This window comes from Egretta garzetta, unplaced genomic scaffold, assembly GCF_000687185.1.
Source record: "Egretta garzetta isolate BGI_Z169 unplaced genomic scaffold, ASM68718v1 scaffold16, whole genome shotgun sequence".
Lineage (NCBI taxonomy): Eukaryota > Metazoa > Chordata > Aves > Pelecaniformes > Ardeidae > Egretta > Egretta garzetta.
The window spans coordinates 1,968,955-1,996,277 of NW_009260022.1; the positions used below are offsets into that span (position 1 = coordinate 1,968,955).

The following is a 27,323-nucleotide window of genomic DNA, read 5'->3' on the forward strand; positions in this document are numbered from 1 at the left end:
GAGCCTGATATTCTCTTCCTCATTTCTGTTTCTGTAGTGGTGCCCTATACAGAGAACAATAATAGGTGAGACCATGTTGAAGTAATAAGATAAGAAAATACTATATAGAACCCTGTTATTAATGTCTTAGCTTGGATACGTGCTTCGTGCACTTCAATTTTTATCATGTCAGACTTTTATTACTTTTCAGTATCTGAAATAATTTTAAAATTATTTTTAAATTGTTATTTAAACAATTTTTAAAAGATATGAGGCAATAATTACCTACTTTTCAAGACAGGGTTTAACTTTTGCTTTCTTTCCTTCAAGCCATGAAAAATGATTTAAACAAACGGAAAAGGATTGAGTTCCAAATATTGCATACATTTTTTGCAAACTGTAATTCTTTTCCTTGCTTTTGCTGACAGAATATTCTGGGGTTTGTAACATAATTGTCTTTTCCCCTAGGCAAACTGTAGCCAGTAAAAAAAGTCTGACTTCCTCATGCTTCCTCATGCTGGTATTTTTTTAGTAATGTGAGTAGACAACTTCGAACTAAGCAAGAAATTTTTTTGAGACCTCTTCTCTTACCTTGTATATGGTAAGAGAATGGCAGCAATACGTGCTGCACATATGTTCACACAGACATTTGTATTTTTGAAAGTATGTATTGAAATGTGATCTTCCAATGAACTATTTGTTGTCTGCACTTCAGAATTCCACCAGCAATGGATGGAAAAATATAGGGATGAGAAATAAATTATAACAAAGAATTGAGAGCTTCCTTACATTTTCAATGGGGCTGATAAGGAAGAATGTTATCAAAATTAACTAATAAAGCTAATTTTGATATAGTGGTATTGGCAGCATCATATTGATTGCAGCTATATGGTAACAGTTTTGTATACTATTTTCAATTGTATAGTAACTGATTTTGCAGACCATAGCCAGATGGACCTTTAGATCAGCAAAAGTAAAGTATAGCACAGTAATACAGTAAAGCATAGTGCTCTTATGAATGTGCAAGTAAGTTAATATTTTATTACTTGGAAACTGCAAATTGCATTTGTTAGTTATGTGAATATTTGTAAGTAAATGCTTAGGTTGCAAACCTATCTTAGCTGTTTTATTTATTAAGGATTTTACAAGATGCAAGAGCATTCACAGCTTGACCAACCAGGAAGCATTGCCAAGGGCTCCATTCTGTAGAAAACACTGGCTGGTGCAGTAAGAAAAGGCCACGATGCCTAAGCTATTTAAAACTTTCTTACATTGTCATCAGTAGCTGGTTTATCTATTATCACCTCTGGCAGAAGCTGTCCAACAGGCGATGTAGGAACAGATGGTCCACCAACCAGGGAAACCACCCCATTGCAATCCACAGTGCTGTGCATCTTCCCATTCACTGGAAACACTGCCAGCATCCTGGATGACCTACTGGCCTGACTAATGTTACTGTTGCGCCGTTCACCATGTCTGCGCGGCACAAAGAGAGAATCTCTTCTGCTATCATTGTCTTCAAAAGTGCTGTGCTCATCATCAGCAAAGTCATTTTCTGATCCTATATCCTTTGCTCTACCTCTGAAGCTGAAAAGACTTGTTCTGCTGTTGCGCCTTGGAGAAAACAGGGAGCCTCGAATGCTCAGCAAAGACTGCAGGCAAACAAAATTTGTGATTGTTAGCTGAAACCTTCAAACTTAGCATAGTTATTAGGATAACATAGGGGTTTTTTTTTCTTATGTGAGGGTAACCATTTTTCCCAGAAGCTAAATACTGCTGTGAAATTTTTGTATGTATTTCATTATATTTATAATTTGCAGAGACAAATACCACTGTTCATGGATTCTTAAAACAAAACCAATTTTGAGCACTCCTTTCTCCTAATGTCAGTTAGAGTTGCTGAGTAGAGTAGTTGCACAACATCCATCAAGCAAAAAATGGAGTCTATATGTGCACATTCTTTCACATATGCAGCATCCTGCACATACTGAACCAACCTCCAAACTTCATTGAAGAAGGAGGAAAACATGAGTCTATCATAATGGAGAAATACTGTAGCATTTTAATAGGTCTAGATAATACATAATCACTCTACCACCCCACGCCCCACAAATAAATCAGAGAATATTTTAATATGATTTTTAAACAATCGTATTACAAGAATAGAGATAGGAGGTTACATTTAATTCTTTGTGGTTTTTTACAAGACAATCTAGCAGCTATAGCACTTTTTCTTAAGCACTAGCAACAATAATAAGGTTTAATGAAAATCTCAGTGTTTCCTTTCTTTAGGTAGTAGGGTCATATTACAGTACCAGGAAAACTAAAGTAGTTTTGTAACAACCTATAATGCTTTAAATGTATGCGTCTAGTAAAAATAGCTATATGCAATACCTGATGTGGAGAAGAATATTTCTTTTCGTATGTCAATCTATTGCCTTCAATAGATAATCGGAAACCTTTCCTTCTGATGCTTTCTTCTGATTCAGACTTGTGAAATTCATCTTCATCTTTTTCCTCTCCTCCAGACTGCTCTTTTTGTTTTCTTTTTTTCCTTCTATTTCTCCTCTCTTTTGCACTCTTGGAGCTCAATTTTGATGCCTCTGAGGAACTTTCTGAGAGCCCTCCTGCTTCTCCCCCAGCGCTGGGCTCCCTGGACTCTGCAGATGCTGTTACTGCTGCTGCTGCCACTGCTGCTGCCTGCCATGTTGCAAAATGAAGTTGTGTCACTGAGCAAATCCCAATATCATGGGGGATTTTAAAGCTACTTATACAGAATTTCTAGTCCAAACACCCTATATCTTAACACTTTCCATAGGATATCCTCTCCCTGTTTTTTTTCTAATTTTTATTACTCAGTTGACTCAAGATATGTGTTGGTCATAGCCTTCTTTCATCTTTCATGAGTAGTTTTTAAATGCAGAAGTCTAACAGACTGTTTTAATGACAATAGACTAAGAAAAACATAATGAATAATGTATACCTAGTTTTGAATATTCCTTCTTGATTATGGCTGGATCATTCACAGTACAATGTCTTTAGTGCAGAATAGAAAATCTCTGAGCTAGCACTGTTGTTGAAAGCCCAACAGGGTTTTTTATAACTCTAAATTCAGAAAGCAGAGGGTGAATATCTCTAGTAAAATTAGTTACATACCCTTCTGCATTACTACACCATAAATTATACCTGAGCGGCTTCCTGTTGCTTCTTCAGTTGTTCCAGCATCTGTTGAAATTCTGCCTCTTTCTGTTCTGCTTCTTCCATGGTTGCTTGATTCTGTTCTTCATAGGCCATGGCGACCACAGCCAGGATCAAGTTGATCAGGTAGAAAGAGCCCAGAAAAATCACCAGAACAAAGAATATCATGTATGTTTTCCCAGCAGCACGCAGCGTCTGGAAATAAGAACACACTTATAAGCAAGAATAGGTTAACAGAAGTTCTGTTTTCCATATTGTTAACATGAAGATAACGTAAGAAAATTTATTTTAGGCCTCCTGCGTTATTGGTGCAAACATATTTAGTCTGTTTTGCCTGAAAAAGTTCTCACCAATTGATAAAGGTTTTCCCAGAAGTCTTGAGTCATCAAGCGAAATAGTGACAAGAAAGCCCAGCTGAAGGTGTCAAAACTTGTGTAGCCATAATTGGGGTTTCTACCAGCTTTCACACATGTATATCCTTCTGGGCACTGCCTACAAAGACAAACTGGGTGTTATCTTATATGGTTATTTTAATATTATCACCTGGAATGACCAGGAGAAGATTAGTGTCAAAAAGTGGATTTTTCTTTAGTTAATCAGACTAGAAATAATAGCAGTTGTGATTTATAATAGAAAATTACTTTAAAGTGCAGTAGAAAAATTAAGCAGGAAAGGCACATAAAAATTAGTGTCAAAAGTTTAATCTAAGCTTCTAAAACATAACATTCCAAATAATTTCTTCAGTTATCAATGTTGTGACATTAATGTCAATGTCAGTGTTTTCTACTGTCCGAGCCTGTTAGAACTCATATGTGCAGCTGGAACTGCAAATTAACATGCATTTTCCAGCTGCTACATCTGTTACTTCTCATCCATGCAGGAGCTACACTAATACCAAATCATTGATTCATTCATGCAAAGATGTAAACTCATCTAATCAATTCACTGAGCTCTGACCAGGAACCCAAATCCTCAGTGTAAAATCCTAGTATTTCTTACGTGAAAGAAAGTGGTGACTCAAAATGTAGCCCCCCTCCAACTGTACATCTAAAGAACGTGGATCTAATTTGTACACAGTGCAATGATATGATGAAATTTGGTCTTACCCAGCATCAGAACTATTTCCGCAAAGCAGAGCATCATTTTGCCCTTCCAGAAAATAAAAATGACCTGTTTAGAAAAGAATTTTTAAAAAGTTTTAAGATTCTGAATATGAAAGTTTTCTTGCAGCTCTATGAAATAAATAGTCCCAGCTCTAAAAGTGTTGAAGTGATTTTAGATGCAATTTTGAACAAGCAGTATAATGCCACTTGTGACAGTTGTCCAATATGTGAGCGCTGCAAAAAACCACCCAGATGCCAATGGCTCTGACTTATGGGTGCGTGCATGCTGCAATTAGCCTGCTGGTTGGTGTGAAGGCCCCGGTATACATCTAAAATTAACTCAGACAGAATTACTGCAACAGTCACGAACTTGAGTAGGCAAGATTTTAGGAATATGGGATGAAATTATTGATCACCTTAGGAAAAAGAAATCATGTAATTTCCACCAAATCACCCTGTAACCAACCATCCCATAATCTGTATAGTAATCCTGTATTTAAAGGGCATTTTAGATGGTTTAAACAACAAAGACGTTGACCTGTCTATTCTTAGAAGAATAAAGCGATGATGTGTAAAATGTTGTGCTTATTAAGATTCACTTTGACCATATCCTTAAGTGCTTTTCTTTTTCCCCTCAAAGCAGATGCCTGCAGTTGATAAGCTCTTGCTTTTGGAAGAATTATCACAGGAGGAGCATGCTCCTGTAGTAACAATCTCCCACTTAGTCATAGGCTTAAGGATGCCATTTACACAGGGTCAGACCACGTAGCCCAGAATCCTGTGTCTGATGGAGACCAAAAGCATTGCCTTGGGATGTCTGTAAGGACAGGGCAGGGACATGATGATACTCCCCTAAGCACCTCCCCAGCTTCCAATACTTCTGAAGCACAGCAGCTTTAGTGTTAATGTGGTACCTTTTTTGCTTCCTGAGAGGATTTAAACCCTCCATTGGATTTCTTTTCCATTGAACTGGCCTGTTAGGTTCGCTTAAAATGATCTCATTTGAAATGCTAGCAGCGCAGCTGAGTTTAAACTTGACCGTGGCTGTGCCGGCTGTTCTGCCCAAGCGGGGTTACTACAGAAGCTAATGAATTTTGAGCCTGAGGAGGTATCACAAGCTACTGGCTCAGCACATTGATTTGCTGCAGGAAGGACATGGAACCCCGGCCAGCTGCGTCTCTCTATCCTGTAAGTGAAATTCACCATCTGGAAAAGCTGGGTTTTAAGCTGTATGTAGACCTTGTTCTGACACTCTGTGAGGGACTGGATTTCAGTATCTAATGATGCATCTATGTCTTACATGGTACAACCTTTTGTACTCTGCAATGTGCACAACCCTATGTGCGGCTGCTGTCATTCTGGGCTGGTATGCATTGCAGAACTGCACTGCGCTGAAATACAGCTGTAAATAGTAAAGTTAGCTGACATGATGCTGACCACAGCTGACCCCTACGAGGCAAATCTTATTCTGCATTATGTCAGCTAATCATGATTAAAACATGCTGGAACATAGCAGCTGGTTGGGAAGAATGCAAACCTGACTTGATATAGTTTATGTGGAGCAGTCAGTCATGATCAGTACTGCATCCCCTGAGCCGAACCGCTGAAACAGGGTCTGTATCCAAGTTCAGACAAGATGTGCTCTGTAAGCACGCTGTACTTGCCAGCTCCACAGGCAATAATAGTCACCCAGGCTTTCTCTGAGTGCACTGATACAGCTGTGACAAATGCTCAAAATATTATCATGATAGAAAAACTTTTATAACAACACAAGCTGAGCAGTATAAGCATGTGTCCCTAACTAGATGCAAAATTCTGAGTTGTATTTTACCAAAGTAATGTGAAAAGTCCCTCACTACATCAAAGGTATATGTTTGGCTCCCCTTTATTTGATTGGAAAATGGGAAAAAATCCCTGGTAGGTGAGCACTTCAAAGTAATTTACAGTTGTTTGGGTAAACCTAGGTCAATGAATGAGAATAATTTTTATTTCACAAAATAGATTGTGAGAACTTGTTTCCTAGAAAAGATTGCTTATGGCAAGCTTGCTAAGATAAACTTAAACTTATCTAGCATTAATTTTATGAGACTTGCTATGTAAAATGAGCACAATGGCAAAATTAGGGCTTACGTGCCCTTTTTTTTAATAGCATACACAACCATTGGCATAACAATTTCTTTAATTCCTACAAAAGATAGTGCTATTGCACTGCTCGGAGCTCCAGGTAAGTCCCATCTTATTGCCCTGTGCACAACTGGTTTAAGAGCCATTTCTGTACCCTGTCTGCCCACCTGGAAGAAGAGAGCAGGAAGCTGTGAGAAGATAATTTTTCTCTTTGAAACTGTGGGTAAGCAAGGACAAGCTTATCAACTTCATAATAAGACTCAAAATTTCATTATAAATGTCATAGTATGTATGAAATCCTGTGTAAATATACCAAAGAGTCAAGTAGCCATTCAATAAAGTATTTTCTGTAACTAATTCAAACCAGCGTCAGTTCTTCTTTAAATCAAATGAAATCAGAGCTTGAGTTTCTAGATTCTTCATTAAAAAGCCAGAAAATTACATTTGACCTTGAAGTCTAGGTCTTCGTTAGGAGACTTTGCTTAGTCTTTGTTATACCCTCTGGCATGGGATTGACATGAATTCACATGTTCAAGTAACGTGGGTTTCACAAAAAGATTGCATCTCGATGTAAGACATTCAGATGGAAATCCACCACAGTCATTGATCAGCCGTGTGATCACAGTTAGAAGCTGTCTTACTTCTGTTGGAAATTTGTCTGGCTTTGACTTGCAGCTATTGAACCTGTTATATCTTTGCCTCCTAGATCAAAGATATGTCTATGATGAAATTTCTGTTCCCCATGAGGTTTTTCTCAACTGTGATCAAATCACCCCTTAAACCTTCTCTTTGATATGCTAAGTAGGTGAGCTCCTGGTCTATCTTGGTATAAAGCATGTTTTCCAGTCCTTTAATCATTTTGCTCTTTTCTGAACATCCTCCAATTTTTCAACATTCTATCTAAATTGAGCTTTATATAGTATTCCAGTAGCAACTGCAGTAGCGCTAAATACAGGGGTAATACTGCCTTCCTGGTCAATTATTTATGTGAACAGGATACTATTTAGCTTTTTGGCTGCAGAGTTTTAACCTTAATTTGTCAGAGTACTGGCTGCTCCACAGTGCCTTGGTTGCCTTAGCCTCTCTATAGCTAAGGGCTTTCCAATTACATTTCTATAACCTGCCTCTCAGTTGCAGCTCTGCAACCTTTCACATAAGCTGCTGCGGCAGTGTTTTCCAGATCCTCTGTGGCACTATTTTTCCTTTGTTCTCATGCTATTTTTCATGTTGCTGTTATTCTCATGACGTTATATCTGCAAACACATTATTGTGTCAGCAGGTACTCACGGGGAACAATTGTCTCTGGTGTGAGATTTGCCCCCCTTTCTCCCCCTTTTTCCTACTCCTTGCTTGTAGCTTTTGGTTTGTATCAGGTAACCTAATAATGTGCATGTACAAGCTTAAAAAACAACCAGCCATGCAGCATCCACCCCAATCGAAGTGCGTTCCAATTAGTGCTAATAGTGCTGTAAGCAGGAACAACCTGTAGGGAGTTTGAGGAGAAGCTAATAAAAAAAATACATAGTTGCCATGGGAAAAGCATTATGGAGTGATCATTGCTGCACTGGAAAGGATACCCAGGGGAGGAGACTCACCTGGGGACCCCAATACTTCTCTTTGCAGCTGCCTACTGTGGTCAGTTTTCCCTTTCCACTTCCCCTTTCTTTCTTTCTCTCCTCTTTAGTTCTTATTTTCCTCCAAAAGTAACTGGCATTTTTAGAGACGATGTATACCATCAACTACAATCTTATGCATGTGAACCTGTCTCAACATGAGTGGCGCAGCACTGATTTTTAGAATAAGGAGCTTAAGTTTTCAACCTCACATTTACCTGTACTGAAATGCATTTCTTTATCTATTCTCAGTTTTCCAGACTGCTCTGTATCAGCAAAATTGGTTGGAAAATCATGCTTTGGGAAATTTTCAAAAAGGAAAGATGCATCAAAACAACTTCTGAAGATGTTTGTCTGAGATTGTTGCTGTTCAAGGTTTTAACTAGTCTAGATGGTGGAAGAACGCTTATCAAATTTGCAAATGATACTGATCTGATAAGGGTGGTGGTGAGTTTGAGGAAACAATTACAATTTAAAAGATCCAGGACAGCTGGATGGATGGTCTGAAAAAATAGGGTGCTGTTTAGGCTGGAACAATGAACTGTGCAAATACAAAGTGGGAACTCAATGAGGTAAAAGTCTGTAAAAGATTCAGGAGGCAGATAAAACACAAGCTGAACAGGATTTAATGATGTTACAATTGTAAACAAAAGCAAGTCCTAGCCTAGGATATATAGAACAGAAGTGTAAGTTACTATGCTACCACATAATCCTTATTCTCTACTCAGTACGCCTCATGTGGAGGAGAAATGCCTAGGTGTGGGTACTGCACTTTAAGAAGGATGTTTACAAGTAAGAAAGGGTCCAGATGGGAGATCGAGATCCAGAAAATAAATTGTAGGAGAACAGGGTTAATTATCTGGGTTGCTCAGCATACAAAAAGAAGACTGAAAGAGGAGAGAGCAGGGCATGGCAACATACGAATAGTCTCTAAACACTTCAGAGACTGTGATTAATGATAGGGAATAATTTGGTTTTGATGCCTGTGGTGAAGTTGATAAGAACAATGAGCATAAATTGCAGCAGGAAATTTGTTAGACCCTAAAAAAAACCCCAAATCCCTTTCTAAAAATAAGGATATTGAAACACAAGAATGGATAGATGATGAAAATACTGGAGACCTCACAGAATGTCGGAAGTCTCTGATGTCTGTCAGAAATGGCATAGCAGTCTGTTGCTGATCTTGCTTTGGAATATGGGAATGGAAAATGTTTATGACTATTAGGTAATTTTAAGAATTTGGACCTCTTTCTGTCTCAAGAGAGATGTGGATTTGGCAGAAGGAGCTGAGAAAAAGAGCTGTATCATCTAGAGAGCCCATGTTCCTTGTTCCCTCTTCCATGCCGGCCTTTGGAGCAGGTCTATGAGAGAGAAAACACACTTCTCCTGCTCTGTCTTAACTAAATGTTCATGTCTTCCCCTCTTTGTTTCTAAGAACTGGGTCAGCCACAAATCACTTCAATAAGAATTATGCTGACAATACTTACTTTCATCTTCAATGTACCCCTTCCAGTCAAATGGAGTCACTGTTGAATTAACCAATGTACCATTTTCACCTATGGTGCTGTTTAGCTGGGAAGTAATATTTGTTTCCAGAGTAAAATTTTCTGGAGGCCACTGCAGGCATTTATTCCTCAAGTTGCCCATGAACAGCTGCAGCCCTATTAGTGCAAATACACTCAGACAAAACACAGTCAGGATCATAACATCCGAGAGCTTCTTCACAGATTGAATTAGGGCTCCCACGATAGTCTTCAAGCCTGCAAATGCAAAGGAATTTTTATTCTGATGTTAAAAACTTTTTAAAATCATAAAAATGACAGTGTCTCCCAGTAAAGTTATAGATTTCATGCAGAAGCCCAAATGATTGCAGTGTCTGTGAAATAACATTTTTGTGAAGAGCTTTTTCACTTGTGAAAATGAATAAATAGCTGAAATTTATGTTCATTTGAAACTGTGAATGGAATGAGTTGCATATATTTCAAACCACTTGTTTTAATGCTAAAACAAGTGACTTTTTAAATTCATGCTGTACATGAATCTCACATAAAAGTCTTCTTTCTTTTTATTTGTCAATACCTCTTGCCCCAAACCTTTGCTACTATCAGTTTTATAACATACTAGATTTAGAAGACAGTAGTAAAAAGCCTGTTCAGCAACAAATAGGATTAGAAGTTAATGCTATAAAACTGGAGGTGGTTTGGAAAATCATAGAATTTTAAGATAATAAATCCCCCATGCAATGCCCATGCTATTCTTTATTATCTTATTCCTTCATCTTCTTACTAAGTCAACATTTCAAACAGTTCTATTTTTTTAGACACAAATATTCACAACAAATACCACATAACATCATGTAGGTAAGATACACATGGGTAAGAAAACTTCAGGGATACTGATATTCGTTGAATGTGGAGAAGAAAGCTTGACATCATACGATGCAGACCACACACGCTGTGTACTGCAATGTCTCATGCAAGAATCTGTTAAACTCAAAGGCTGATTTCAAAAAGAAAGAGCTCATGTTAAAAAGCAATGAATCAGAGATTTCAGTGAATTCTAATATCTTCCGATTCCTGCTTTTTTGTGGAAAGAAATAAGACTTATGTTTAAAAAATATGAATTCTGTTTCAGTGAATTAAAGTCAGCCTCAGTGTTTAACCTAGCTCTCACCTGGAATGACTGATATTGTTTTCAAAGCTCGGAGAACTCTGAATGTTCTCAACGCTGAGACATTGCCCAGGTCCACAAACTCTGTCACATATCTGTAATAGGGGAGTTCACACACAAACACAATGACAGGATAAAAAGGAACAGTTGGGAGGTACGAGGGGCCTAACACCTTACACCAGTTACTTCTTACCTGGGATTACAGAAATAGTTTTCAAAGCTCTCAATACTCTGAAAGTTCGAAGAGCTGAAACATTGCCTAGGTTTACAAATTCTGTTACATACCTGTAGGATTAAATCACAGTTATTCAGAATTTAGGCAAAGTTTATGCTACTTACTTGGGTCTTTCATCAAGACCGCTTTGGCGTTTTTAGCAAAAAACTAAATAGCAACAGTCAGAGGTTTACCTTTCACTGCAGTTTACCTTGCATTAATATGCTTTCAGAGCCTTCAGTTAAATTAAATGCCTCTGAAGTGAATCGCAGTGATTTAACTTTGAAAGCCTAAAATTTATCTAGACTAGATCGGTAAGTTTGGAGAATGAAGTCAAAGGGATGCTCCTTTTCTGCTCAGAGAAAAAAATGCAGGACATGAAATTAGCCTCTCTAATACTAGCTGTACTAACGGCTTCTGCAGTATTTATGTTTACATCAAAATATGCATATTAGAATGTGAAAATTGTTTTAGACAAAAGTAAATCTATACAAGAATTTCCATTTAATGAAATTGGTATGTATCGATACTAATTTCATGCCCTTTTTGCCCTTCACTTTCAAAGAAAAAGCAAAAAACAAAAACTTACGCGAAGGTAATGACAGTGAAATCAAGCCAGTTCCATGGATCTCGAAGAAAAGTAAAATCTTCTAAGCAAAAGCCCCTTGCAATGATTTTTATGAGTGACTCAAACGTATAAATTCCCGTGAATGTATACCTGGCAAATATAGGAAAATTTAATCAAAATAAGTAGTAATATTTTACATTGGTACTCTGATAGAAACCTGATGATCAAATGAAAGTTTTTTGTTTCAAAACTGGAAAAGAAATAAGTAAATAAGCAATTTCTTCTAAAATGCATTATGTTAATCATATATACTTGTGTATTTACATGCATTAACTGTGTCATGCTGTTGAAGTACAGCAGTCCTGATCTTATACTTATCTATAAATCAAAATAAATAAACCCATCAAATAAATAACATATATTAAAAACTTATCGGTGACACTCAGTTTAAAAGTATGCCACACTAGATCTGTTACTGTTAACCAAGAAAGCATGTGAGCTTAAACTTATGTGAGCATAAGTTACTGGATACTGTCTGAATCACTAACATCTAAAACATCTAGCATTGACTCTAAAAATGGAAGAACGCAAGCATGCACTGAATTCTCACTTTAGGAATACTTTTGCTTATATGCTGTCCTTAAGTGACATGTTACAATAGGTGGCCATGGTTCTGCTATTAATGCAGTGGCATAAGCAGGGGTAAAATCATTGGGTAGATGCTAAACCATGAAGATGAGAGAAAACTAGTGGAATCTCAGTAGAATACTATCTGTAAAGAACTTTCATTTTTTCTACCCAATTATTCTACTAGAATGAGATTTAAATAATTATTCAATGTTTCTACAGAGTTTAGGGAGGAAATAGTAGTAGTGTCTCATGATAGTTCCTGCCAGCACACATGACCGCAGGTCCTGGCATGCTGACTCCTAGAGGAACAAAGATATCTTTAAATAACATATGCAACTTACTCTACATTCTTTGTCCAGTCTGGAGGGTTACTCATGGTCATAAATACACAGTTGGTCAAAATAGTGCACATGATAAGCATGCTGAATAATGTAGATATAGTTAAGGAAAACACAACAGTAATTCATACAATATCACATCAGCCACCTATCTTAAGTACAGTAAAACATTGCCACTTACACAAATCTTTTAGACTTTGATAAACATTGCACACACACTTTGCTTAACCTGGTAGTTTTCACTTTAGCACATTAAACTTTAATATTAGTCTTGATTTGGTGATGTTCTGATGTTAATTTGTGATATCCCCGTGTTTTGTTTTCAGCTGGTACTGAAAGGTGAAGGAGACAGCTCTCACACGCCTGTGAGGTAACATGAGCTGAGTAACAGCAAAAACTGAAATAACTTGCAGAATATTGTTTTACTTAAATACCTGACATGACTGAATAAGCGTGAGTCTTTTGCTTCTACAGTTTTGGTACTAAACTCAACAGCTGGCATATGCAAGATATAAAAAGTTTATCCTATTTACCATGAGTCAGAGCTGTAGAGAAAGCACACACCACCCCAGCACCCAGCACAACCAGTCTGTCAAACACACAGAATACTGTTTTTAATTGCTGAAGTGACTGTATTCCATGTTTCTATATCACTAGCTTAGCAGCACGTTTCAGTCAGTGAAACAGAAATCCATAGAGAGCTCACAGATTAAGGCAAATAATTTTCCAGTATTATTTTTGAGCTCTCTTAAAACACGTTAGCAGCAAAATAAGCATCTCTTGTTTACCAATGCTATAATGTGGAAATGGTTCATTAGTACCTTGTGGTCAATTTCTTGAAAAGCATCGAAAACTGGTGAAGATTAGAATGAAAATTAATTTTTATTTGGAGTTCCAGCAAGGAACAATTAGGTGTTCTGGGTCTATGAAAGCCAGAGTAACAGCTCAAAGTGGTTTGTGGTAAGGAGGTGGGACAGTCCACTGGGGCTTCATTACACCCAATGCAATGTTCTTAGTTTACAAGATCACTGGCTCTACAAACAGTGCAGTCTTTCCCTTTTCTTGGCAATCAGGTAAACTTGATTATTCAAACATGTAGAAATACTGAACTAACCAAACTAAACCAAACCCTGACTCAAAATGGCCACATGAGGGCAGCAAAAAATAAGAACCGCTACACCTGTATGCCAAATGGTTAACTCGTATCTAGCTTTTCCTCTAGTAATCTCTCTGAATGATATGTTCCTTACAAATAGCTGCATCAACATACCTGGCAAAGAAGCTAGCTTAAACTGAAGCAAGCCATTTATAGATAACTTGTATATGAGAACTCAGGATTTATTTATTTATTTTTTTATCAGGTAGATAGCATTTTGGGTTTAGGGGTATATTTTTATGTCAGGGACAAAAAAAACCCCATCTAAACCCTCAACGCTTCACTATAGGGGAAGGACGAGTAGAAGTAACATCTCAGCCTAAATTTTGTTGAAAATTGGTGCAAACATTAAGATCATCACTTACAGTTGCTGAACAATTAAACTTGAAAATACCTTTTCAAGTAAACATTCAAATCACAGGGAAGGATTTAGCTGCCTGATTCCCATAGATAGGTGGGTGACCTTTGTCTAAATGCCTGACCAAGCAGTGAATATTCATTAAGTGACTTAACCCATTCTGAAGATCATGTTGTCATGCAAGCTCTGTACAGTTAGCATCATTGTTCAGTGGCTTAGAATAAATGTTTAGAAAGCTTTACATTGCTTGTCCTCACAGTCCACAGACAGCTCTAAAGAGCCTGACAAAATAATTGGGAAATTCCTTTAGATAAAAAGAATCCATTTTGGTAGTTGGAAAACTTGGAGATGCCTGGCTACAGCTTCAGTAGTCTCTTAAAACAGTTGAAGAAGTGGAATGTCCTCTTAGGAGAGCTGAGGTTTTATCCCTATGCAGTGTATTATGTGTTTACAGCTAGGTAACATTCTTAGCAAAGGCCACAGATAGATCCTTGCACATTGCTCAGTCTGTACATGACTCGCCACATCTGTGAGCTGCATGGCCAAAGTGCTGTTCACTCTCAAAGGGAGCAGATGCTCAGTAAGGGCTAACATACTTTGAAATCCAGACTTTGGCCATGTTTTCCCTTATGGGAATCTCAAGCATTACTGACACATTCAATGTCTGTGCCTCTCTTCCTTCTTCTCCTATGTTTTGAGTATTTGATTTACAACCTCAACGTTCCCTTAATTTACTGTTTTATGTTCTATAACAATTCAACTATACATATAGGTAAACAATTCTGATATATGATGACTTCTTCATGGAAATGTACTGTCTTTTTCATGCTCTACCCATATAAGCATTCACTAGGGTTAGATGCACTATACAGCCTCAAGCTAATGAATTACTGGAGCAGCTGAAGTCTCTATCGCCTGTGTGGACTTGGTGGAAGATGAAGATTGGAAAAAACAGACGTTGCTATTTGGTTTCACAGATACCTGCTGGCAGTCAGGGCACACTGAGTAACACTGTAATTTCAGCTTCCAAAGGCTAGCATGGGGTACTTAGCATGTACCACATTTTATCTGAGCATCTCCCTGTTCCTTTCTAACACTCCATGCACTCTGCAGCTCCAGCCACTGCTACCTCCCTTTTTTGTCTGCTCAACCCCCCAACTATTCTTACCTTTTCATCCTTTCCTTTTAATTGCTAAAGTCTGGACATCTCCCATCACTCTTGTGTTTCCCCCTCGATTCTACACGCTACGTTAACTCGAGTCAGGCAGGCAAAAGGGGGAAAAAAAAGGCAGAATACCAGGACATGAGTCAGCAGAGCACGAGGGAGATGAGAGGGAGAAATTCATGCTGTTACCAGTTTCTGTATCTTGTATTACAATAGGTACCAGCAGTGAGGAAGAATATCTGACCACATGTCTGGGCACATGTGATCAGAGCACCCTATACAGAGGTTTAGAGAATTTGGAGGACATACAGATGAAGGTTTTCCAACCAATTTGACAACTTTATTGTGCTCAACACACATCACTCAAACTGAAAGTGAAAGCAAAATGCCAAAAACCCACCTCAAAACACGAGGGCAGTAGAGCTTATCAGTAAAAGTGAAAAGATTATTAAAAATAATAAGCGATATTATCACCTAATCTTTTCCCTATAGGTGGCTGACCTAGTATAAGCAGCTGAAATCTAAACTACGTTATGGAACACATGACATAGCTCTTCATTAAACACATTCATATTTTCAGTGTTTGTACTATACTGAATTAAAAAAAAAAATAGAACTTGTGAATATCTTCTTATGTTTAAGACAAAAAACCAACCAAACAAAAAAAAAACCCCAAACCCTACCTCTATATCTGAGATAAAAATAGCCCATCCCATAGTTGGCTGGTTGGAAAAGAAATCACTCCACACAGTGAAAGGAAACCTCCTCCTATAATAGAGCTAAATTATATGATCACACAATTGGTTAATAGATAGAAGGTAAAATATTGGAATTGCATATTGTTTATTAGAATTGCTTTTGTTCTGACATCAATACCAGCTGGATACTCTTTAAGCACAATTGGGAGGAACTTAAAACCAAAAACAAACTCAGTAATCAGTATGCCAGTAAAAAAAACATTACCCACAACTAGCACAGATGCAGGGCTGGAAGGTATTGTAAATCAGAGTGTATAACTTGAATGGATGAGCATTCATTAGAGGCTTCAGTCTGACAGTATTTGGCTGCATTTTCTTACCATCAACACCACCATGTCTGTAGGTCCCTGTCAGGTCCCTTAGCTGCTGTCCCCAAATGCTCCCTGACTCCTCTCCAGACACCTTCCTCCCCTTCTCTCACTGTTTTAACTTCCAGGGAGCTCAGAGGAAAAGGTCTTCTGAGCCAGCAGCAATCAGCCTTGTTTATTCCTTTTTCCAAAGACCTAGAAGTTTCTGCCAGCAATCTCTAATAATAAGGTTTCTGCCTTTGACTAACTGTTCAACGTTAAAAGTCTTACTGTCATACTGAGGTTTTAATTTGGTGACTTCTTTTCCCAGTCCTGGGGTTTTGCAAGAAAAGCACACCAAAACCTCACCCACTGATAATTCCCTTCAACCTGTTATGAACATCAGGCACCAATCCCACATGCCAGTCTAAAACTTCACCATGTGCACCATCCCATCAGTCATGGTCCCCCAATCTGTCCACCATCTGCACATACAGATGCTTTGCAAACCACCTGCAGGGCTGCTGCCTATGCTTTCTGGCAACGTATTAAAATTGGCAGAGGCTTATAGTGCAATTGGGCAGGTTTGGGAACATGAGATTCAGCATCCATGAACCAGGCTTCCAGGCACGCTGCTGCAATAGACTATAAGGCTGGTCTTGATGGCCTCCAAAGGACCCCTTAAAGACAATGTAAATACACTCTCGAGCTAGCTGTTTCCATGCAGTTGCCTATCTGCCTAACTGCTTGCAAAACTGAGAGCTCTTCTGGAACTGTGAGCACAAAGTGCATTTTTTTCTTTTTTAAATGTAATTATTTTATGGATAGGCTTCATCGTGCAAAAAAGAGCCTGGGATGCAAAAAATGTCAGTGTTAAAATAAATCTGAAGAAACTTTTCTGAAAAAATTGATCAAGGTGGACTATTAAATCCATCTGCAGATTTGTACAGCAGAAGTATTAAAATTCAACAGAATAGATAAAATGCATCTATATGATATATCATATTTTCTGTTATTTATAAAACCTTACCATATGTCTTCCACTGTAAAATAAAAAAATAAAATTAACAGCCTAGGAAAATCTTTATTCACAATGAAATAGAAAGAGTTATGAGTTTTCTTAATTTCAGTGTGTAACATTTTGAACCACCATTGGAAAAGGATATGAATGTACCAAAATTTTAATAGCTATTTTTCTAAGAGGATTGAAGGGAGTTAAAATGTACAGGGCAGAGGTGGCACTGAATCGGAAGATTGCCTTCCCTTTATTCAATACTATAAATGTCTGAAAAAGAGAAAGAAAAGACATTTTATAAGTGTGTATTTGCTGTAGATGCTAATTTTAAAACTGTTTCTAGTGAGCAGTCACCAAAATTGTAACTTTTTAAATAGCTAATACACAAAAACTCATTTTTATAATAAAACCTATTTCCAGTACTTACCTGATGTAGCTGACATATGAAAATATAATTTTAAATACAGAACATTCAAATAATTAATGCTTTTATAATACTTCTTCATTAAACAACCTCAGTATAGTAATATGATACATTTACATGACATTTCTTGTAAAAAGAGGTGCAGAAACGATTAACTAAAATTATAATTTTATTTATGTTTTCCCATAGAAAACTCTCTCTTCCTGATTGAAATACCATAAGCAAGGAAACCTTACCTGTGGAGGTTAATTATGTGTTAGAAAGAGAAATCCTTATAGAAACTGATTTAATAGACTATTTTTTTATTTTTTATTCTTGTCTGTTTCTTGGTCTTTGTGCTAAGGAGTGAGGGAAATAGCAGTAACACATATAGCTATGATTAGGTAGATCTCCGAGGACTGTGGGCATCTGACAGAGAAGAGCAAGAGACACATCCCAGATGACCTCCCTGTACAATTGTGGTTTGCAGGTGTGAAACTTTCCCAGAACATACATACTTGTTAAATTAAAATTTAAGCAGCTAAAGAGTCTATCAAATTTAGAGAAAGTTAAAGGCATGCAAGCCTTACTTCAGAGAACTGTAGCAGACTCTGTAGGCTGAAAGCTTGTCTATTTTTCTCTAATAAATCCATAAGCCAAATACAAAAGGTATGACAAAGAACCCTACAAACATTGCTTTGCTTCCATTGTAGGCCATTGTGGCTGCAACAGAATTGGCACTACAGCATGGGAAATGTGGACTGTCAGGTTTCTTTGTGGCACTAAGTTGCTCTTCAACTGCAAGATCAATCAGAAAAGAGTGAAAAACACTGCAGAAGGAAGGCTCAGTAACGCAGAAGAAAGCTGTATGCAGTGGAAGGGGCGATACAAGGATTATAGCCTAAATTCAAACTGAATTAAAGGTATTGAAGAATCTGCCCAAGAGAAATGTCCAAAATTGCTTTTTTTGTTTTGTCAGAGTTGTATATTTTGTAAATAAGCTATGATAAAACCTCCTTGTCTTTCATTATGTTGCTGACGAAGTGAGCTGTAAACTAGAATGCCAGTGGAAGTGTGGGAAAGGGTATGTTGGTCTTGTCTGGTGTCCATGACATTGAACATCGCTTTAAGACTGTAAGCAAGTGGACTATGAGTCTGTTTCTGGGAAGGCTGGCAGACAGAGAAAAAATGCCAAGTAGGTTCAAGAAGGATGATTCTTCAGTCTGCTTAGATACAGGAAGCTTAATATGTATGGACCATGAATTACAGATATGAATCTCTAAGAGCACCTAGGAGGTGGAGAGACATGCGGAGATGAGGATTTCAACAGTCTGTGACAGATGCCAAGTAGTGAAGGCAGAGAAGTGGGGATTAAGCCCTAAGGAAAAGCTGCCCCAGTCCCAACTCATTTGCTGGCTTCTTCCCTGAGCTGTCTCTCTGTCATAGCTCTACGGGGCACGGCCTCCTATATAGACCAAACCCCTTAATAGTAAGGGACATTAATAGTGAGATTTTATATTGTCTTGAGTACAAACTCAAGATGTGTAGGAATGGCATAAGATATGTATTTGATTTCTTCGCTTCTGCACAGAAATAGAGAAACTACATATGAAACTGAGGACAGCAGGATAAAGTCTGAGCTAATGTTTCTAAATTACACTTCCAGTTATGGATTACAGATGACAACAACCTTCAAAGTGTAACTGCGGATGACCTGACCTTAAATGAAGTTTTCATTTTAAATACTGAAGCAACCAAGCAGATGAATGAGTTTTTGGCACAATGTTTTAAAGCCTCACACCTCAAGGGGGAAGGTGAGTTTCCCCTCCCAGGTCAGTCCCAAGCCCCCAGGACTCACAGCTCAGAAGTCTCCAGCTTGCCCTCTCAGCTTTTGTAGCTATGAGGTAGTTGACAAAATACATCAACAATCACACTCCCTACTAACTTTGTATCTAAGTCTACACCACCTACGTTTAGTCAACCTACATTTTTTTAAAAAAATCTTTGAACACAAGCATATTAAACATACATCTCTTTTCTATTGTGCCTTATGGAAAATAACAGCATGCTGGCACAGCTCCAGTTACAGTTGGAAGCTGCTGCTATTTTAGCTGTTCTACTTTCTGCTGCCCTGCATAAGCAGAACCAACAAGACATAAATTCCCTACCTCAGTTTTAATTTTTCACTCAAAGCATCTTTGTGAGTGGAGCCTTCAGAATGACTTTGTTGGTCCTCTGACTTCTGGCCTTAAATGTGAACTAAAATTGTATCTTATCTCTGAAGAAGAATTTTCATTAAAAAATATGGATAACAGCTGATATGCAATCCATGTGTAAGCTACCCTCCCTGGTAAGCCTGCTATGTCTCACTGCAGTCTCAACCCAGATGCAAGCCAATGTGTAGGCAGTGTGGATGAACACGAAGTATTGTACCCAAAGCTGTCAGGACAAAGTAGACATACACTGAGAAAAGCTAAGTAAATTCTAAACAAATTGTAAGATTAATGTTCATATATGAAGGATTATGCATACTTTTCAGGGTTTAGGTTTTATAAAATGCTTTAATCATTTTATAAAGGCAGGAAACCTGCTCATACTCAAAGTATTTGCATGTGAATATAAATTCAAAGAAATCCCTAAAGCGTAGTCCCCAATTTGCCGCTTTTGCATCTGTAACCTGGATCCCAGTTCTGTAACTTCTGCCATATTTGATATAAACCCAGAAACTGCATTCTTAGCAGGGCAGAGAAGGAGGAGGAGTATTTTGAGAAGATGCAGCTAAGAGGGAAGAAGAGTCCACACTGAACAAAGATACGGTCTCCGAGAACCTCTTGGGACAAGGAGTTCCCAAAACCTTACCTCTCCTCTCCTTCCTCCCAGTTAGCTTTAAACATAGTTTCTTGAAGGCTACATTTAGCACGCTGACTGCTACTCCATTGCATTTCCACTCCCTACAATTAAATAAACATCATCTAAAACCTCCTAGGACATTCTGAAAAGCAAGAGGTGACATATCATTGACCTGAGTCCTTAGCTTCTTGGGAACAGCCCCAGGGGCAGCTAGAACACGAGACTCATGGCATATTGGAAGTTGGCATTTCCTGGTTTTGTGGCTATCTTTTGAAACCATGTTTTCTAGCAAGCCCTTCGTTTTTTGCTTTGCTAGAACTTTTCACTTAAAAATTCTTTCACTTACAACTATCAAAAATATCTAAAATCGCTAGTTTATTCACCTTTTCTGATGTAATGAAGCAATTTTACAGAATCTTTTTATTTCTGCAACACAAGACAAGTCTGGGAATCCCAGGAGCTAGTGGTTTGATCAGATTAGGGACTGATAGTACTAAGTGCCAGGACAAAAGGAGGCACCTTTTCTGACAGACATTGTTCAACATCCTTCTGGCAAGAGGCAGGGCACAGAGTGGCAATCAAAAATGCCGTATCTATATTACAGCAGGAGGAAAGTCAAGTAAGACCTATTTAGTTCCACTTATTCTTTCCCTCCTCTTTCATGTAGCAGCCTCGGTTCAAGAGAAAATAGACAGCCCTTAAAGTATGAAACCAAGTGGACCAGATTTTGATGCATGCCTGCAGGTCAGGATCTTAGGGCATTCCAGCTGGTCCTTTCTCTATAGGCAGTGATGTGAGCCTCCTTGATCCTTTGTGATGGAAGCCTGAGCATGAACAGAGAGTCACTATTATACCGGGAACACACAGATTTGCACTTACGCTGAAGTGGAACGCAAAAAATGGGTAAAGTCCAAGTTCATTTTTACTCAATTTTGGATTAAAAAAAAAAAAAAAAAAAAAAAAGAGCATTACAACCATTTAGGATGCTAAACTCCACAGTTCTAAAGACCAGCATTATCGACCACCACAGTCAGCAGCATTTCACTATAATAAAATTGTAAGAATATAAGAACAAGTATTGTATTATATTGTAATAAAATAATTATGTTCCAAGGGTACAGTTGCTGATATTCAGGCTACCTGTGATACCGTGTAAATCAATAACACTATCAGGTGAGTAAATTTGCCATAACGGGCCATTCTGTTGTCAAACAGTGGTTGTCAATTTTTTCCTTCTCCTTTCAATTTCAGATTAGTATTGGGCATGAATACATCCTCTTTGTTCGTGGGTTTTACACAGGAGCCCAGTTACAACACTATAAAATTAGCACACCTATCTGTTTTTGTTTGCCTTAGCAGGTTTTCCCATTTTTAACTTTTTGTCGTAGGGCTATCTTATCCACAAATTAAGGCTTTCACACCAGCTCAACACATTTATTTATTCCTGTCTTATTCTGTATTAAACTGTATCAAATCATGGCAAGCACAAGCCTACTGCTTAGAGAAAAAGTCCCAAAGATGAATTGTAAAAAACTCTAGATGATGTGTCAACATCTGATGCATGCAAAAATGCAGTGAACTTGTTCATCTTTTTACAAAAATAGGAAAAAAACTCTCAGCAAGTGGGATGCAATACTTGCAGATAAGCCAAAATGATGGATGATTTAATTCCTGATGCAAATTTGGAATAAAAAAGATATTCCTAAAATTCTTGTACAGCTTTCTTGAATTAACACTGTGACCATGTTCATTAGCATCATTTGATCAGTGCTGTAGGTAACCATATCTATTTCCTACTTGAAAGTTTGCAAGCCAAACTGACACGGTTTCTGTTGATAAGTCAGATATGCAGAGATCTCAGTAGAGGTCTGAAGCAATCGCGGCATCTGCTAATCCATACACTTGTCCTAACCCTGTCTTGAAAATAAGTATTTTCCTTCATTCTAGGTTTGGGTTTTTTTTTTTCATTAGACCCGTATCATTTCCGATAGATGCTTCCCCAGGCAGAAATATAAAAGCTCTAACCGTTGTGCAGCAGTTGTCATACTGTTACATTGGGATAGGGTGTCCTGACTGACTCCCTGGCTTTACAAGGTGAAATTCAGAGAAGGATAAAGAGAAAGCTGAAATGTAAATGGTACAGAGGTAAATGTATTGAGCATTAAGAGTCCTTCATATCTTCCTGGAGATATTCACGTCTGCTTCAGGCTTTTCTCAAACTATTTCTCCTTCTGAGACTTGCAGGAACATCAACTTCTACCAATACTCTCAAAAGACAAGTGAAACAAGATAAAAGTCTTTCCAGAATTCACATACAGCTAGATAAGAAAATCTAGGAATTAGATATTTTAAAGTCAAAGTACTGATGTAAAATTGAAATAGATATTAGATTTCTGTTAGGAAAGTCTATTTTCCTCCTACTGAAAGAAGAAAAAACTGAGAGAATTGTAGTGGATGAAAAATTTTTGTCTTTTCTTTGACTGACAGGGCTGTTTCTATTCCTGTCATGTAGAAGATGAAAGCACGTGCACAGAGAGGATGTGTGGACTTCAGCACAAAGACGAGAATCCCAGAGGGTACGTGACTTGCCCATAAGTTATTCAGTGTGCATATAAAAAGATTCTTCCTTCCTAATATAACAGAAACGTGGCTGACTATGTTCAGCTGGTTTCACTCCATTTCTTGCAACTCTATCATTAGACCTGGCTGATGTAGTAAGTTTTCTGCTCCATCTGTGGAGTGACTGAAAGAATCTTCCATTTCTAAGGGCTCTAGAAGTGTACCTGTAGGTCATACTTAGCATGCATCTGTTTTCACTGTAAGACACACAAGGTCGACTGATTTGACTATAAAGGTCCAGGATGAGCTGTGGGCAGGTAGGGATATAATTACATGTGATTTTGTATGATAAACAGACACAATCAGTACAGAACCCTACAAGGCCTGCTTTTATAGAAATGCATCTTTTATCTTCATAAAAGTAGAACTGTGATTTAAAGATAAAACTTCATAAACCAAGAATGGCAGATAAAGGCTCTTTCAGAGGCATCAAATAATAAAGATAAAAATATTGTTCTTTTACATAGTATTTTCTCTCTTGTCAAAACAGGACTGAAATCACATGAAATCTGGCAAGCTAAAAAGCACTGAGAACACAGCATTTCATGAAAATCAAAATAACTCTTGTCTTGATAGTTATAGCTTTCATAGTCACAGTGTTTAATAATTAAAGTATCACATATGCTAGTTATCACTATAGACAATGAACCTTTTTTGCTTTATATGGGCTGTGCAACAGAATCATCCTGAAAGTATTCCAGGACTGTTCAAGGCCAGTTCCACCAGAAAATTTAAAATCAGTTTTACGCTCTCTTTATTGTATTTTCTGCTTATCCATGTGTTCCTCTATTGATTCCATAAAGTTCCTAAGAATTTGCTATCAAAGCAGATTTCTGGGAACAAAATGTGCTATGCACTAGTTCGTGCTGTCAGTTTTAAATCCGAAGAACCTTAGAGAAAGTGTGGTGTGTTGGTGCACTTAGTTTCAATATATCTTCACTTTTTTAAATTTTGCAAAGTATGTCATCTATTATGTATACACATTTGTATAGGTATTATATATTGCTTATAATCAAAGACAACATATAATGTTTCAGCTTTGATATAAATATTCCTTTGATATAAATTCAACCATATCAAACAAATAAATTTTGATGTAAATTAAAAGAAAAGGATGAAAGGTTAGTAACCATTAAGGGTGATGGATTCTGTCCTGTACCATAGAGGACAGTGGGCATTTTGCTAATGATTTAGAGAGCAGTGAACAGAAGCCTGGATTTTCACACTATTTATTTATACCCTTCTACATTCATTGTATAACCATATTATACAATCAGTCATGAAGTTATATTTATTGCCAATTTGATTAATTTAAAGTTAAAAAGAATATTACTTCAAAATACCTCCTTATGTAAAGCCCAAGGACCAGTGTGTCAAGAGCACAGAAGGGTTAATACGTTCTAAACCCAAACATTAGCAAAATCAACTTTTTATAACTAGAAGATATTAAATATTTATTTTTTAACTTTCTGGAAGGTAGAATGTATATGCATCACTGGCATCAAACATTTTCTGCTCCTGTTGTATACCTAGTCCTTTTAGCAATGCTCAACTGTTTCCGCATTATTAGAATGACATTTTCCTACACAGTTGCCAGTTAACAGACTGAAGTAACAGGCTATATTACCCACTGCATGGAAATGAAGTGAACATGACAAAGCATCCCAAATGCTGGCATATGAACAGGATTGATATTAGACTCACTTTTTTATTGATGTAATATGGGTCCATGTCTTCCAAGGGCTCAGACACCATTCCTGGAGGTATGTCGCCGTATATAAACGGAAGTGTTTTTCCTGCCTCCAAATCACTGTTTGGCTTTGGCCCATTTTCATCATCATTATCTTTACGATCTTGTTTAGAATTCTTAGCCTTTTCTGCAGCAATGCGTTGTTCAATAGCTGCAAGAGACTCTCTAGTGAAGTATTGGAAGCTGTCTGGTCCTGGTGGTACAAGCACTGACTGCTCCATCTTTTCATCCTGCACATTTTAATTACCATTTATTCTTCTGCATAGGAAAATACTAAAAGAAAGCAGAAAATAAAATTCAAACAAACACGTTAAAATCACCTAGTAAGAAAGATACAACATTTATTTTTAAACGCTCCTGTTTATGCTATGTTAGAATGTTCAAATACACAATATTGAAAATTATGTAAAGAAAAATAAAATAAGCCATTTAGTTGGTGATTTGACCTTTGTAAGAGGCACTTGCATGGTTCTTATGTTAGTTACATAAATTGCCATATTTTCTCAACTCTAGGACTGTAATGGTCTTTTACTCCAAATAAACAAAAGCATACTTAAGAACAATCAGATACATTCTTTCCTCATAACTCTAATGATCTTAAAAGCACCTCACATTCCTCTGGAATCAATCAGGATTATATTGGTAACTATAAATAGCACAGTTCCTCAGACCTAATGCAGAAATTTCCACTGAGTTCAGCAAGAGTATCAGAAAATATGTGCTTTAGAATCAGAATGTCTATTAAACAAATAAAAATCAACTCTGCACATTATGAGGTAGTAAAGTAGTGGTTCCAACTAAATTTTTGTAGGGGTACTTATTCTAGAAAATAAGAAGAACAATTGCCTATTTTTATTTCAATTTAACTCTTACTATATATCTGGTTCTTTATTCAACAGCTGTAACTGGGTAATTCTGGAAGTATTCTAATATACATATTTATTCATATATTGCAACTGAGAAAATAAACCCAACAAGGAAAAAAAAAAAAAAAAAGGTCTGATAAAACTACAGCTCTGGCATCTTTCATGCTGCTGAATAATTTTCTGATGATATCAGACATCCAGATGAAATGTGTATTTGGCACACCATGGTGCATAGATTCCTCATGCCTGAATGTAAAGGGATATTTGCAGTCTCTACCCATTGCTGGGGTCCTTGTGAAATGATCAGTCAGCCTTTCAGCAGACTTAAGGGTTGATGCAGGCCAGTAGTCATTGAAATAAGCTAGAGAGGTGGAATGATAGAGAAGTAGGAATACAAGAAATGGTTGGGGGGAAACATTAAAACAAATTAAAAGGTCACAAACAAAACCAAGAATTATGGAAAGAAGCTGAAAAAGATGAGGAAAATAGAGCAAAAAATGGAAACGAGGAGATCATAAATGAATGTAGAAAAGTAGGGGAGAAAGCGAGGAATGTGGAAAAAAATGGGAATACTGGAAGATTAGCAGTATAAAAATGTAGAGATGAAAACAAATTAAAATAGAAAAGTAGGTGGAAGAACAGAATACTGGGAAAGGAGTAGGAAGGGAAGCAAATATAGATAGGGTTAAACTTTCTATTAAGAAAAAAGTCAATAAAGAGAATAAAAAATTAGATGAGAAATAAAGGGAAAATAAAAACATAGCTGAGAAATGAAAGAAAAGGTCACGAAAATATATTAAGTAATAAACCCCAATTCCTCTAGATAATTAATGCCAGGGTGAGCACAAATATCTTAATCACACATATGTATTGAGTAGTGGATAAAATAAGAAGGGGTTAAAGTGCTTATGGGCTCTATAAACCCAATTTTCTTGATTTCTCAGAAAAATTAAATAAACATTTTTACCTGGATGTATAGAATCATCACCCACAATCAGAGCAATGGCTTCTAAAGAATCAAGGTGACAGATTTGCCACTGTAAAAAATTAAAGGGAGCTAATCTCCTACCAAAACACAAAGTATTGACCCATGCAGAGTATAGACTCATGCCAAAACCAGTTCTCTAAAGCTCTCCCTTCTTTGTAATCCTGAAAGGAATTGGAATCATCCTGTTCTCTCTCCATTAGGGGGAAAAAGGATATAAGAAAGTGTACCTCAAGCAGTAAAGATTTAAAATCTTCTCTTCCTCCACATAGAGAGCATCCTCCAGACATCCCCCAGCTCCCCATTTTGTGGTTCTGTTTACTTCTGGGAATTAACTCTTCAGTCTCTTAACTACTGAACAGTTACAAACTCACAGTTTATACACTGACATTATTTCTTAATGTTCAGTCACACCTTGTGGATATTGGGAAAGAAGGAGAAAAAACTACTAGCCACACCACTGCCCTTGCTGATCCCCAAACTGATCCCTGTAAGTGGCACCATGATTTGGGAAACAGATCTCCCACTAAGCCACTATTAAAATATGATGAGACTCACAGCTGTAGGTGGATACTACTTGCTCTGTGGACTTCAGGGAGATGCAGAGACTCAAGAGAGAGAGGCAGGGCTCTTCTCTGCTTAGCTTATTTGACAAATGAAGGGACAAATGCCTC

The 27,323-nt window shown here is 37.4% G+C and overlaps 1 protein-coding gene across 1 annotated transcript in view; it reads right to left on the minus strand.

Moving 5' to 3' along the window:
• The window catches only part of LOC104127995 (sodium channel protein type 1 subunit alpha), a 67,921-nt gene extending 42,902 nt beyond the window's left edge, over positions 1-25,019 (minus strand). The window contains exons 1-12 of the mRNA XM_035896188.1: positions 24,753-25,019; positions 17,328-17,446; positions 12,441-12,530; positions 11,491-11,619; positions 10,691-10,782; positions 9,505-9,777; positions 4,284-4,347; positions 3,528-3,669; positions 3,166-3,372; positions 2,374-2,679; positions 1,251-1,631; positions 5-44 (exon numbers count right to left, since the gene is read on the minus strand). Coding sequence (XP_035752081.1) covers positions 5-44; positions 1,251-1,631; positions 2,374-2,679; positions 3,166-3,372; positions 3,528-3,669; positions 4,284-4,347; positions 9,505-9,777; positions 10,691-10,782; positions 11,491-11,619; positions 12,441-12,530; positions 17,328-17,446; positions 24,753-25,019 — 2,110 coding nt within the window. The remainder of the gene's footprint in view (positions 1-4; positions 45-1,250; positions 1,632-2,373; positions 2,680-3,165; positions 3,373-3,527; positions 3,670-4,283; positions 4,348-9,504; positions 9,778-10,690; positions 10,783-11,490; positions 11,620-12,440; positions 12,531-17,327; positions 17,447-24,752) is intronic.
• Positions 25,020-27,323: the final 2,304 nt, after the last annotated feature.